The sequence below is a fragment of the Callithrix jacchus genome, chromosome 7 (assembly GCF_049354715.1).
Source record: "Callithrix jacchus isolate 240 chromosome 7, calJac240_pri, whole genome shotgun sequence".
NCBI lineage: Eukaryota > Metazoa > Chordata > Mammalia > Primates > Cebidae > Callithrix > Callithrix jacchus.
In genome coordinates this window covers 74,590,045-74,603,619 of record NC_133508.1, presented here as the reverse complement: position 1 = coordinate 74,603,619, position 13,575 = coordinate 74,590,045, and the positions used below count along the sequence as shown (strand labels likewise).

Genomic DNA, 13,575 nt, shown 5'->3' with positions numbered 1-13,575 from the left:
CCATACATGGCTATTCTCCCTCCATGGATAAGGGCTGAGCAAGCCCCACCGAAAACCCCGCTCCTTGTTCTCCCACATTTGCTCTAAGCATGTTCAGTCCTGTCCTTACTGGCCTTGGCCTATAGTCCTGATATGGGCAAATGAAGGAGAGAACCAGGGGGAAAAAGGAAGCCGGCCAACACACTCAGGGGTCCATATTCCCAGAGTGAAGGTCTGTATCAAGCCATTTTGGCCTTGGGAATGTGACTTGGCATGCAGTGCAGAGGGCAGAGACAGAGCCAGGTCTATTCTGATTTGAGCTTCATCAATAAAGAAGAGGTGCTCCTGTGGGTTCCTTGTTCCAAGAGTTTCTATCTGCAGCTGTTAAGAGAAAAAAATTCCTCCTGGGATAATTTATGAAGCCACCTGAATAGCCAATAAAATAATGAGCGAGGGTAAAATCAGTCTGTCCACTGGATAAAACACTATGCAATCATTAAAAATAATATTTACTTTAATGTTTACTCTAACGTATATTACTGTAAAAAAATTTTGTGATGTAACAAAGTGGAAAAGAGCTAATGATTTAATTAAAAAGTAGGACATCAAACTGTTAACTGTAAAACACAAAAGCATGGAGAAAAAGTAATGCATAGCTTTACAAAATGGAGGAAATCTACTAGACTGTACTCACAGTAATTGCTCACCTCCATAGCTCCTAGCACAATTAAGTATGCAATAAACATTTGTTATTATTGAAAAGCACTGGGATTAGGAATGAATAAATCTATTTTCCAAATCTGCTGTAATGAGATCCTATAAGTTTCATAATAAAAAAAAGTACAGGCCAGGCATAGTGGCTCATGCCTGTAATCCCAGACCTTTGGGAGACCAAGGTGGGAGGATCACTTGAGCCCAGGAGTTCAAAACCAGCCTGGCCAACATGGCAAAACCTGGTCTCTACAGAAAATTTAAACATTACTCAGGCATGGTGGCACATGTCTATAGTACCAGCTACTTGAGAGGCTGAGGCAGGAAGATCACTTGAGCCCAGGAGTTCAAAGTTGCAGTGAGTCATGATCTGCACATCACTGCACTTCCAGCCCGACGACAAAGACCCTATCTTGAATCGTAAAAAAAAAAAGTTATGTATATAAAAATAAGACTAATTTCACAATCCAAAAATAATTACAGAAGGGACGGAGATTTAATGTTGTCCATAGAAAGACATTAATGTCAGACTGACAATTTAGTTATGGTTAAAAATCGGAAAACCATGCCATTTGGACTAATGGAATTTGAAGTTACTAGAAAAAGACAATAGATTTTTGATGCAGAATGACAAGGCTTATCTACAACATGTCAACGTTTTCGACGACTCTGAAATTTATAAATAGCTGGGGAGTTCACTGTTTCTTTCTTCACCTTCACTTTCTGAGTTTTATCCTACAAAAGAGTAAAAAGGTGATCAGTAAAGAGAAGGAAATGGTCATTTTGTAAAATAGAAAGGTTAATAAACTACCTATTAGAACGCCCCGTTTCAGCCCTTCACAAAGTTGAGAAGAGACATAGCTCTACTGCCCAAGGCATCTACTGCATATAATGAATTGACTTCTCCGCTAGGCCTCTAAAAAGTACTGGCTGTGTATACTCCGTGAGAAAATTGAGAATAAAGGTGTTCAAGTAGTTGTTTCATTTAAAATTATAATTTTAATTCTCTCACGGAACCCCAGTTGAGAAAGGCTGACCTAAATGATCCGCAAAGCTAAAGAATTTGACATTTAGAGAAATGATAAGGATATGAAGGAGGCATCTTACATTCCTCAGCTCTGCTATTTAACTACACAATGTTGTCTATTTTTAAACACCAATGAGTGACATGCACTGTTTTGTTAACCTGTTTAAATGTTACGGGAGCTGCTCATAAGCTATAAAGTTCATATGCTACCCGATCCTACCCTTTGCTGTTCCAAAGCACTGACTAATAACCCCCTTATTACCTTCTTAATCAAGGAACATTTCAACACTGTCAAGAGTAAGAGACACTGGCTCAAACCACTGCCCCTGAGGAGCAGACATTTTCACTGGGGTTGATTTACACAGAGCTGAAATCCAGTCTGAGTTAAGACCTTTACAAGAAAGAAAAGGAAAAAAAAAAGGCCTAAGGCTCTCTTTCCTCACCAGAAGATCTTTGCGTGTTTGAATTTTCTGAGCAATAACAAACAATTTCTTCTCTCGTTCAATTCGCTGTGTCAGGCAGTTATATTGCTTTTGCCTTTCTTTAGCTATTCGCTGCAGAAGAAACAGACATATTCTCAGTGACACAATGAACAGGACAAAAATGAGCAAGAAACTGTTTCTTAATCCATTTAAGCCAACTGCATAGTTTCATCAAATCCCTCCTTTCACCAGAATCAACATAACGTGATAACAATGAAGTTGCCCATTAGAAACATCACATTCTGAAGCTAAAAGGAACCCTGGGCCAGATGGTGGCTCACAACTGTTATCCCAGGAGTTTGGGAGGCTGAGGCAGGAGGATCGCTTGAGCCCTAAGAGTTTGAGACTACTGTGGGCAACATAACGAGACTCTGTCTCCAAAAAAAGTTTTTTTATTATTAAAAAGGAACCCTAGGCCAGGCACAGTGGCTCACACCTGTAATCCGAGCACTTTGGGAGGCCAAGGTGGGCAGATGACCTGAGGTCGGGAGTTTGAGACCAGCGTGATCATGGTGAAACCCTGTTTCTACTAAAAATACAAAATTAGCCAGGTGTGGTGATGCATGCCTGTAATCCCAGTCACTTGGGAGGTTGAGGCAGGAGAATTGCTTGAACCTGGGAGGTGGAGGTTGCGGCAAGCCAAGACTGTGACATTGCACTCAGCCTGGGTAACAAGAGTGAAACTCCAACTCAAAAAAAAAAAAAGAAAGAAAGAAACCCTAAAAACTATCTTATCGAAACCTATCATTTACAAATGCAGAAAAATGAGGCCCAGAGAAGTAAGTGGCCTAAAGACATATGGCTCCCCTGGAGCAGAGTCAGGACTGTCCCCATCTCACAAACCCCAGGAATCTTTCCACTACTACACTAAGCTGCTTCAACCTTTGTGTAAGTGCTGCAGTCACCTGAGATGATGGCAAGAATGAGTCAGTGTTGGAAACCCTACACGAAGTGAATGGAGAACAGAAGGGTCCCCAGGCAGTGTGCTGGTACCTGAGAATCTTATCACACAGAGAGCAGAATTTTTTCAGCAGAAGCTGACCTGAGAATTCTCACTGCTAATGACACCTCAAAGACCAGTGCGGTCCTTAAGTTTTGGGAAATCATCAACCTCAGAGAAACTGATGAAAGCTTTGGGACCTTTCTTTCTTTCTTTTTTTTTTTTTTTGAGACAGAGTCTTACTCTGTTGCTCAGGCTGAAGTGCAGTGGCAGGATATTGGCTCACTGCAACCTCCGCCTCCTGGGTTCAGGCAATTCTCCTGCCTCAGCCTCCCAGGTAGCTGGGATTGCAGGTGCCCGCCACCATGCCTGGCTAATTTCTGTATTTTTAGTAGAGACATGGTCTTTTCCACCAGGTTGGCCAGGCTAGTCTCGAACTCCTGATCTCAAGTGATCCACCCGCCTTGGCCTCCCAAAGTGCTAGGACTATAGGCATGAGCTACCACGCCCAGCCTGGGATCTTTCTTGAGATAAATGTACATACATGTTTGTAAAAGGTTGTGCTGCACAAAATACCAGCAAGAAATGGGGGGGCTTTCACAGACCCCCTAAAGCTCATTCCTGGGTTGTCTACCCATTCCAAGTTGCAGACAAAATATCCTTGCAATCCACCCACCAGCAGTCTCTTAATAAAAATAATTTTGCAGTAAACAAAATAGAAAGAAACAGCACTACTAGACAAAATGGCAAAATCTGAAGCTTCCTAACTTTTCAAAAGCTATGCTGGTGAACTATTCTACATGGGAGTTTGGAATACTAATCTCTTTAGGGACCATCACAATCCTTGAGAAGTGTCAGTGACATGTCTAACTGAAAGTACACCTAATTGACAAACAACAGGGTTATCACAAGAGCACTCAAGAGCAGGCTCTTCAGCTGGAAGTGTTATCTACATAGAGGGAATATTACTGGGCCTCAGACTTCAACAATCCATGGATTCTAGCACAGTCTCACAGCAGTGGTTTCAGACAGCTTTTGTTTTCGCTTTATTGCACAGACTGTCAGATTTATGGGATTACCCAATATAGTCAAACTAATTACGGGTATTTATATTACTAAAGCAAGTTTAGCTGCCTCTGAGCTAGCGTAAACTGCTGTGAAATTAAACATTGGAAGCAAAACTGATGCGGTGTAAATGATTCAAATCAAAACAGAACAGCTGTCTGCTTGAAACACATTGACAGCATTTTTTTTTTTTAATGAATCAGTCAGAAGAGTTCAACTCCAGAAGGCTTTGAGGAAAAGCATGTCTTCCACACAACCCAGTTACAGTGACGGAAAGCACCATAAGGAAAAGTCAATACAAAATGTTTGTTACAAGACATAATATGAAAGACCTTTTGGGCAGGCATGGTGGTTCACACCTGTAATCCCAGCAAAACAGAAGGCCAAGGCGTGAGGAAACACTTGAGCTCAAGAGTTTGAGACAAGCCTGGGCAACATAGCAAGACCTCGTTTCTACAAAAAAAAAAAAAATTAAAATTTAGCTAGGCATTGTGGCACACACCTGTGGTCCCAGCTACCCAGGAGGTTGAAGCAGGAGAATCACTTAAGCCCAAGAGTTGGAGGCTGCAGTAAGCCATAATCACACCATTGCACTCCAGCCCAGGTGACAAAATGAGACCCTGTCTCAAAAAAATTTTTTTAAATAGAAAGGCCTTTTGATGTGTGTATTCACTACTAAAGGTTCAATATTAAAGTATTCCAAATCCTTTAATCTTCAGCAATCCCTCTCTTTCTCTGCATTTTAAAAACACTGGCATCTGTTACAAGCATTAAAAGTACAAAGCGCAGGGTCAGAATTGGGATTCAAACCCAGGTCTAAAAGCCAGAACCTAAGCTCCTGACCACTATACTAACACATCCTCCGATCACAGAAACAGGGAGCCCTTCCCCACTTCCATCCCATCATCAAATCCTCCTACAAATCCACTTTTCTAAAAGAACTTCATGGGTTTTCCATAAATAATTATTTTAGGCTGGGCATGGTAGCTCATGCCTATAATATCAACACTTTGGGAGGCCAAGGCAGGTGGATCAACTGAAGTAAGGCATTCAAGACCAGCCTGGCCGACAAGGCGAAACTCCATCTCTATGAAAAACACAAAAATTAGCTGGGTGTGGAGGTGCACTCTTGTAGTCCTACTTAATGGGGAGACTGAGGCATAAGAATTGCTTGAAGTCAGGAGGCAGAGGTTGCAGTGAGCCAAGATCACACCACTGCACTCCACAACAAAGTGAGATTCTGTCTAATAAAAAATAATAAAACTTTAAAAATTATTTTAAATGCAGTGGCAAAAAAAAAAAAAAAGGAAAGAATGAAAGAACCTAGATTCCCCTAAACTCACATGTGAAGAACAGAGAAAATTACCTTAAGTCCAGTCTGATGGGTAACTCCTTTCACTTTTTCCTTCTGCAAGGTCTCTATCCTGGGCCTATTAAAGACTCTGTCGACTAGTTCCGGGGCTGTTTGCAGGTGAGTTGCAACATCAAACTGTTCAACTAAAATTCAAGACAATCCTTAAGGCACTGTCTGTTTCTATCACCAAACGACACAGACTGGCACGGTAGACTGTCCCAGAAACCTTTAATCATTTCATACCTTGCTTTTTGGTGTCAAAAAAGAACACATGCTTGTTCTGTTGCTTCCCCTGGAAATCCAGCAGATGGAGCTCTGATTTTAGTCTTTCAATTTTCTAGAACACAGAATATGTTCTCACTTTACATTAGATTCTTCTGGCATATCAAAAAAAAAAAACTGCAAAAGTTTAAACCATTTCACATCATTATTGCCAGCCAGCAAAGAACTTGCTTAATCTTATTTTTCTTTATTTATTTATTTTTTTCTTTTTTCCTTCCACCACTCGTCGGCTGGAAGCTTCATCCTTTTAAAGGAAAGGATTCCAAGTATACATCAAGTACCAAGTACCGGGCTAGGCACTTTCCAAAACACACTTAACCCCTGCAACAATCCTCTGAGACAGAAATGAGGGAAGAGCCTCAGGGAGTTGAATTTGCCCACTGTCATGGGGCTAAGTCATTGGCAGTGCCAGAACTCAAAACCTAGGTCTGTCTCGTTCCCAAACCTGAACTCTTTCCACTCTACCATGCTAACTATACTTCTAAATCATTATCACAATCAGGTAAGACTGTAAATGCCAGAATAAATTAACGAATAACTTGAGACTGACGATTTTAAGTTTCTTTCTCAACCAATAAACCAAACAGAACAGAAAGTCAATTGTTACCTTAGCTTCTGCAACCCTTTTCATTTCTATATATTTGACATCCTGAGTTCTCATCAGCTTTAGTTGTTCTGGGGTTACTTCTTCCTTAGTCTGCTTAATAACATGTACTCCATCCTAAAATCCAAATTTAAAAGATATATTCCCTATTAGATTAAAATCATTAATAAGTTGTGGCATGGTACATGGTTAGAACAAAGACAACCATAGGCCGGGTACAATGGCTCACACCTGTAATCCTAGCACTTTGGGAGGCCAAGACGGGCAGACCACTTGAGGTCAGGGGTTCAAGACCAGCCTGACCAACATGGTGAAACCCATCTCTACTAAAAATACAAAACATTAGCCTGGCATGGTGGTATGTGCCTGTAGTTCCAGCTACTCGGGAGGCTGAGGCACAAGAACCATTTGAACCCGTGAGTCAGAGGTTGCAGGGAGCCAAGATCATGCCACTGTACTCCAGCCTGGACAACAGAAAGAGAATCCATCAAAAAAAAAAAAAGAAAAGAAAAGAAAAACCCCAAAAGCAAAAAGACAACCAAATGCTGCATGCTAACAGCACTCCTAGACACAGACCCCTAAGGCACAGGTTCAATGTAGCACCTCCAGCCAGCCATCCTAGAACAGCTCCAGTGTCAAGACAACTCAGATTCAAAGGCAGAAACGCATGCTCCTCTGGAAGTGGCAGGTTTGCCTTGGACACTGACCAAGAGCACCTGCAGTAACCAGAGAAGGATTAAATTAAGGCCAAGGATCCTTCCTCTCCATCTCCTCCCCATCCTTATTTTCCAATGTGTGGAGCTCAAAACACCAACTGAAACACCAACCAAGCCATTGGGCACCCACCTGGAGTTTAACCCGAGTCATTTTGTAGTAGAATTCATCTGGATTTTTTTCAAGAGCCTTCTTCCGGAGAGCTCTGAGGTATTCTTGTTTTTTACGGTAGTCACTGAAAGACAGGTTAAATGCATAGCAAAAAACAAAAGAGATAACTTTTTTTTTTTGAGACGGAGTTTCGCTCTTGTCACCCAGGCTGGAGTGCAATGGTGCGATCTTGGCTCGCCGCAACCTCCACCTCCTGGGTTCAGGCAATTCTCCTGCCTCAGCCTCCTGAGTACCTGGGATTACAGGCACGCGCCACCATGCCCAGCTAATTTTTTGTGTTTTTAGTAGAGATGAGGTTTCACCACGTTGACCAGGATGGTCTCGATCTGTTAACCTCGTGATCCACTAGCCTCAGCCTCCCAAAGTGCTGGGATTACAGGCTTGAGCCACCATGCCCGGCCAAGAGATAACTTTAAAAAATCAAAAACCCACAATAAGCAAACTTTACAAGCATCTAAAAGGTCACACAAAGTAAAACTCAAAAAAGCCAAAGCAGTGACTGGATCTGACGGACACTCCACTGTCACTGAGCTGAGCTCATGTCTAATCAACAGTTAGACATGATTAGCTGAGCACAATCTAATCAACAGTTCCCATTCTAGTGGAACCTGAAATTAACTGTCCCCAGCCCACATATGTTTCCGTGCCATTTACATCATTACAGGGAGACACCAAACAAAGTACAAATTAAAATTCCTTAGAGAGGATATGGTGTAAGCTTGGGCACCAAATGACCACATATAATTGAAAAACTCCACAGTACAGTATAGCAAAATGACTAGAATCATGGACTCTGGAGCCAGACAGCATGGGTTCAAATCTGGACTTGACACTTCTGGCTAAGCAATTTTGGATAAGTTATTTAACCACTCTGCATCCCAATTTCATTTGTAAAATGAATACGGTAATAGTAACCTATCCCAGAAGGTTTGTTGGGAAGGATAAATCAGGTGTAAAAATGGTAAATATCCTAGAACACTGCCTGGCCCAATAAACAACACTTAATTATCATTAGCCTTAAAATCTCTGGGACCTACAGAAACCCACTTAATCCATCACCACCAACTATACCCGGGGCATAAGAAGGACCTCAGCTGACATGTATGGCTAACAAATAATTATGAAGTATTCTGCAAATCAAGTGCTAATAAGAGAAGAATGGGAATAATTGTTTTATAAAATGTTTTCAGAGTTCATTATCACCCACGCTTGGTCTCATGAATCCATCTTTCATATCTCTTCATTCCACACCACACCACACACATGGTGATGTAAGAGACTCAACAAATGGAATTTTAGATTATATCTTGCACTTCAAGAAAACAAAGAGAAAAAAAATTCAGCTTTGGGCTCAAACGCCAAGGCAGAGCCAAATCAAAGCCACTATGAGAAAAATGATCTGGAACAACACAATAAAAATAACTCACAATGCCACTACAGTTAAACAAATAATGATGTGCTTAAAAAAGAGAGAAATGTTGGGTCACAGAAATAATTATCTGACAGGCTGCCAGAGCTTTGGCCATTTTATCAATGGCAGGAAATTATCCACTGTCGGACACTCAGGCAATTCAGCTGCAGTGCAAGGAGGTTGTAAGCTTTCTTGGCAGTGACTCTACCAGAAAGACTGAACTCACTCTGCACGAAGTTTGTAATCTTTCTTTTTCTCCAGTAGGCCCAGATGTTTTCGAAAGCCAGGCTAGAAGACAAAAGAAAAAACAGCAGTGCTTAGTTTCCTAAGTGAACACATATCCAAATCAACATGACACCTCACAGGCACTGGAGTCTCTGGAGCGCTCAGTAAATCCAGTCCTTGGAGCTAACCCACGACCCTGTTCCCTCCCCTCCCAAAAACTTGGCTCTGCCCAAGGATGAGAGGGACCATGCCAGCACCAGAGAGGTCACAAGCACTGCTGTAGTAGGTTTCTTGGCCTATTAAGGACAGAGAGAGGCAACAATGACTCGGCACTAAGCAAGCAGTTGCCAGTTGTACTAAAATTACTACCAACTTAATCCATGGGTTTAGAAAATACTACAAAGGGAAAACATAGTAACAGGGAGGCAACTGTGGTAAGGGAGCTAAATTTAGAGTTTGGAGATGTGGGTTCAAATCTAAGCTTCACCTCTGAACAATCTGTGACCTTGGGCATGTCCCTCAACTTCTCTGAACCGCAATTTCCTGACTGTAACGTGAGAACAGTACCTGCTTCTCCAGGTTATCCTGAGGATTCAAGGAGCTTGTGTAAATGGTAATGACTGCACATGGCTTCACACATAGCAGCTGTCCAGCATGAGTTTACCATTTTTTTCTTTGAGACGGAGTTTCGCTCTTGTTGCCTAGGCTGGAGTGCAATGGCACAATCTTGGCTCACCGCAATCTCCACTCACCACAACCTCCACCTCCTGGGTTCAAGTGATTCTCCTGCCTCAGCTTCCCAAGTAGCTGGGATGACAGGCATGCACAACCAGCTAATTTTGTATTTTTAGTAGAGACAGGGTGTCTCCATGGTGGTCAGGCTGGTCTCAAACTCCCGACCTCAGGTGATCCGCTCACCTCGGCCTCCCAAAGTGCTGAGATTACAGGCATGAGCCACCACGCCCAGCCCCTACTATTATTATTATACTTCTGGTACTAGGTATGAGAAAAAAGTATGACAAAAAGTACTTTCTCTGACACAGACTTGGAGAGCATGGAAGGTATAAGGATTAAATCTTGGTATGCTCTTTCTACATATCACCATTTGTTGAGCACTTAGCATATGTCAGCGTCTGTGCTGGCTTCTCTTGCCTACATCATTATAATAGTTCATATTTATGAAGCACTTACTCTGTCAAAAAGCAATGTGCTATGCTCACTACACAATTTCATTTAATACCCACAACAATCATGAAAAGAAGGTGAAACAGGCACTACTGTAATCACAGTTTTCCATAAAGGAAATGAGGTTTAGAGAATGATAAGCCCAAGAACACTGAACTAGTAAGTAGCAGAGCTAAAACTAGACCCCATTCTACCTAGGACCATCACAGTAGACTGAGTTATCTTCTGTTGCGAATAATCTTAACATTTTGGGAAATGCATACACTTCTCTAGTGTTTAAACTTGTATAATACGTGGGATGCAGTGGCTCATGCCTGTAATCCCAGCACTTTGGGAGGCCAAGGTGAGTGGATCACAATGTCAGCAGTTCAAGACAAGCCTAGCCAACATGGTGAAACCCCATCTCCACAAAAATTAGCCAGGCATGAAATTAGCGGGTGCCTGTAATTCCAGCTACTTGGGAGGCTGAAGTGGGAGAATCGCTTGAATCTGGGAGGCGGAGGTTGCTGTGAGCCGAGATCACATCATTACATTCTCTTGCCCAAGCAACAGAATGAGACTCCATCTCAACAACAAAAAAACCCTTGTATAATTATTTCGGTAGGATTTTTAACAGTCATCTGTCTCATCTTTTATGCTTCAAATGATGCAATAAATAACTATTTAAGGCTGGGCTCACACCTGCAATTCCAGCACTTTGGGTGGCAGAGGTGAGCAAATTACTTGAGCCCAAGAGTTCGAGACCAGTCTGGGCAATACAGTGAGACCTCACTCTACAAATTAAAAAAATAAAATTAGCTGGGTGTCATGGTGCATGCCTGTGGTCCCAGCTACTCAGGAGGCTGAGGCAAAAGAATGGCTTGAGGGGGCTGAGTCTGAAGGGAGCCGTGATTGCCCCACTGCACTCCAGCCTGGGCAACACAGCAAGACCCTGTCTCAAAAAAATAAATAAAATAACACCAAACCTCCCTTAATAATTTTAACTTTAATTACAGCAGATAAAAGGAGGTTGACAGAGTAGAGAAAGAAAGCTAAAGGGTCCAAAGAGCAACAACATAAGAAGAGGGAGAACTCTTGAGATCTCTCATGTCCACTTGAATGTACATCTGCATTACAGAAGAAAACCTGGTATTATATCTGAAATAGTTTATGCAATTAACATATACACCCTCCATACAAAATATCTTCAGTAGCCCCCTGCTGCCCTACGGAAGGATCTACAGGAGAAAGCCCAAAGTACTCAAATATGGAACATCTGTGTTGATGGTTTACCCACCTTTCCAGCATGGCCTTCTCCTCACCTCTTCCACATAGGTTTTCTGTTATTCAGTCACGGCCATGCCATGTCCACGGCCAGCTTTGAAAGCCCTCTGTCTTCTCTGCTAATACAAATCCACTACTGACAACTATGACTTTGGATATACTATTCAATCTCTTTAAGCACCAGATTCCTTATTTGTAAAATGAGGAATTACCATCCACCTCATAGGGATGTTGTAGGATACATGAGACAATTGTAAAACATGCAGAGCTCTGCATAGCATATAGTAAGTGCTCACAAGGTAATAGTTTTGGCCAGGTGTGGTGGCTCACACCTGTAATCCCAGCACTTTGGGAGGCCAAGGTGGGTGGATCACCTGAGGTCAAGAGTTAGAGACCAGCCTGGCCAACATCACAAAACCCCATCTCTACTAAAAATACAAAAATTAGTTGGGCATGGTGGTGCACACCTGTAGTCCCAGCCACCCAGGAGGCTGAGGCAGGGGAATCACTTGAACCCAGGAGGTAGAGGTTGCAGTGAGGCAACATCACACCATTGTACTCCAGCCTGGGCAACCGAGCGAGACTCAGCCTCAAAAAAAAAAAAAAAAACTCTGATATATAATATTAAGCAGGAAGACTGAACTATAGTTAAGAGGCCTTAGTTCTATCCCATCAGTTAGCTGCACAACTCCGGACACATCCTTTCCCCTCTCTTCCTTATCTGTAAAATGACGTTGGAGCACATATATACATATGCCTAAGAGTCTTTCTTAATCAGATATTAAGCATGGGATTCCAGACAGTCAATAAAAACTTATTATTTCTACTCAACCTCCCCACACGGACACACCCACCATAAAAATCCTAGAACTGTTTACTCTGCCTGAATCTGGTGTCTGTAACTGGACAAGTCACCACTCTGGACCTCAGTTTCCTCATTTGTATAATGGGAATGGAAAACACCAACATTAAGGGGCAAGGCATAAACGAAAGGCACATGTGGCAGAACTCCATGAACCACAAGACCAGTATGATAACGATACCACATTAGTAACGACGGTATCCTCGGTCAGTGCCACCATACGCAGCAGGAGGAGCTGAGTATTAACACGTGGGATCCAATTTCAGCCTGACAGTTGTTGTCTATAAGAGCTCTGACCTCAGCTGCCTCAGAAGAGGCCAGGCACTTAACGTATATTATCTTATTCAATCACCACACTGAAATCTTCCAGAGTAGGTCTGATGGCCCCAAGGAATGGGGAGCAGCCCTTGCTCTGACTAGAACTGGAACGACAAATCCCCTCCACTCGTTCCCGCGCAGCCCCGCCCCAGGCCTGCATTAGCATACATTTGCGTATATTTACATACAGCTTGGACTAGGATCCCAGGGTGGCGAGAGGGTTGGGACGAGAGTATCACATGGCGACAAGGGCTAGCGCTCGTGGGGCCTGTGTGGTCCTACCTGGCTTCGCTCTCGGTGTTCCCGCTGCCGGGACTTAGCGGCCTTCCGAAAAGCCGCCGCCATGTCTGTACAGCCTTGGAAAAGCTCAGTGTACAACGCCGGCTCCGAACTCCCTCTGTCGCCTAGTTCACTGATCCTACCGGAAACAGGCCTAGCCGCTGGTGGTTTAGAACCGCCTACTTCCTCTAAGCAACCTATCCGGAGCCGATACTCCGGAAGTACGTCATCCAGTAAAGGCAGACCACTCCTTCTGGGAAGTGTAGTTTCCTAGATCTAGTCTTGTGACTCGACAAAAGCCCATTCTTATTCGCTAGCGCCTGTCCACGCTGCCCAGATCTCGCCTTCGTGCTCGGCCCGAGTTGGCACCTGGGAACACGTGGCTGGCACTGCCCTGCGTCCGAGTTGGGCTTGGCGTGTGCGCATGTGCAGTCACTTACAGCTCGGCACGGGTTGCAGTATTTAGGCGGTATGTTTAAAGCTAGAGGAGTACGCACTTAACAGTGTTGGCGCTGGCTGGGCGCCGTGTCTCAGGCCTGTATTCCCAGCACTTTGGGAGGCTGAGACGAGCGGATCACGAGGTCTAGAGTTCGAGACCATCCTGGCCAATATGGTGAAACCCCTTCTTTACTAAAAAAATACAGAAAAATTAGCCGGACGTGGTGATGTACATCTGTAATCCCAAACTACTCGGGAGGTTGAA

At 43.2% G+C, this 13,575-nt stretch overlaps 1 protein-coding gene across 2 annotated transcripts; it reads right to left on the bottom strand.

Moving 5' to 3' along the window:
* Nucleotides 1–475: 475 nt before the first annotated feature.
* UTP11 (UTP11 small subunit processome component) lies at nucleotides 476–13,007 on the bottom strand. Of its 2 annotated transcripts, XR_008482684.2 has the most exons (9): nucleotides 12,876–13,007; nucleotides 8,967–9,028; nucleotides 7,291–7,393; nucleotides 6,448–6,561; nucleotides 5,802–5,895; nucleotides 5,571–5,701; nucleotides 4,707–4,824; nucleotides 2,161–2,271; nucleotides 476–1,425 (listed from the first exon to the last, which is right to left on the bottom strand). XR_008482684.2 is itself a non-coding variant. In XM_002750630.6 (8 exons), exons 1-8 carry the CDS (start codon nucleotides 12,936–12,938, stop codon nucleotides 1,342–1,344), a joined length of 762 nt encoding a protein of 253 aa, XP_002750676.1. In that variant the 5' UTR covers nucleotides 12,939–13,007; the 3' UTR covers nucleotides 476–1,341. The 2 variants fall into 2 exon arrangements, 1 of the variants encoding a protein (XP_002750676.1); XM_002750630.6 differs by lacking the exon at nucleotides 4,707–4,824.
* Between the last annotated feature and the right edge of the window lie 568 nt (nucleotides 13,008–13,575).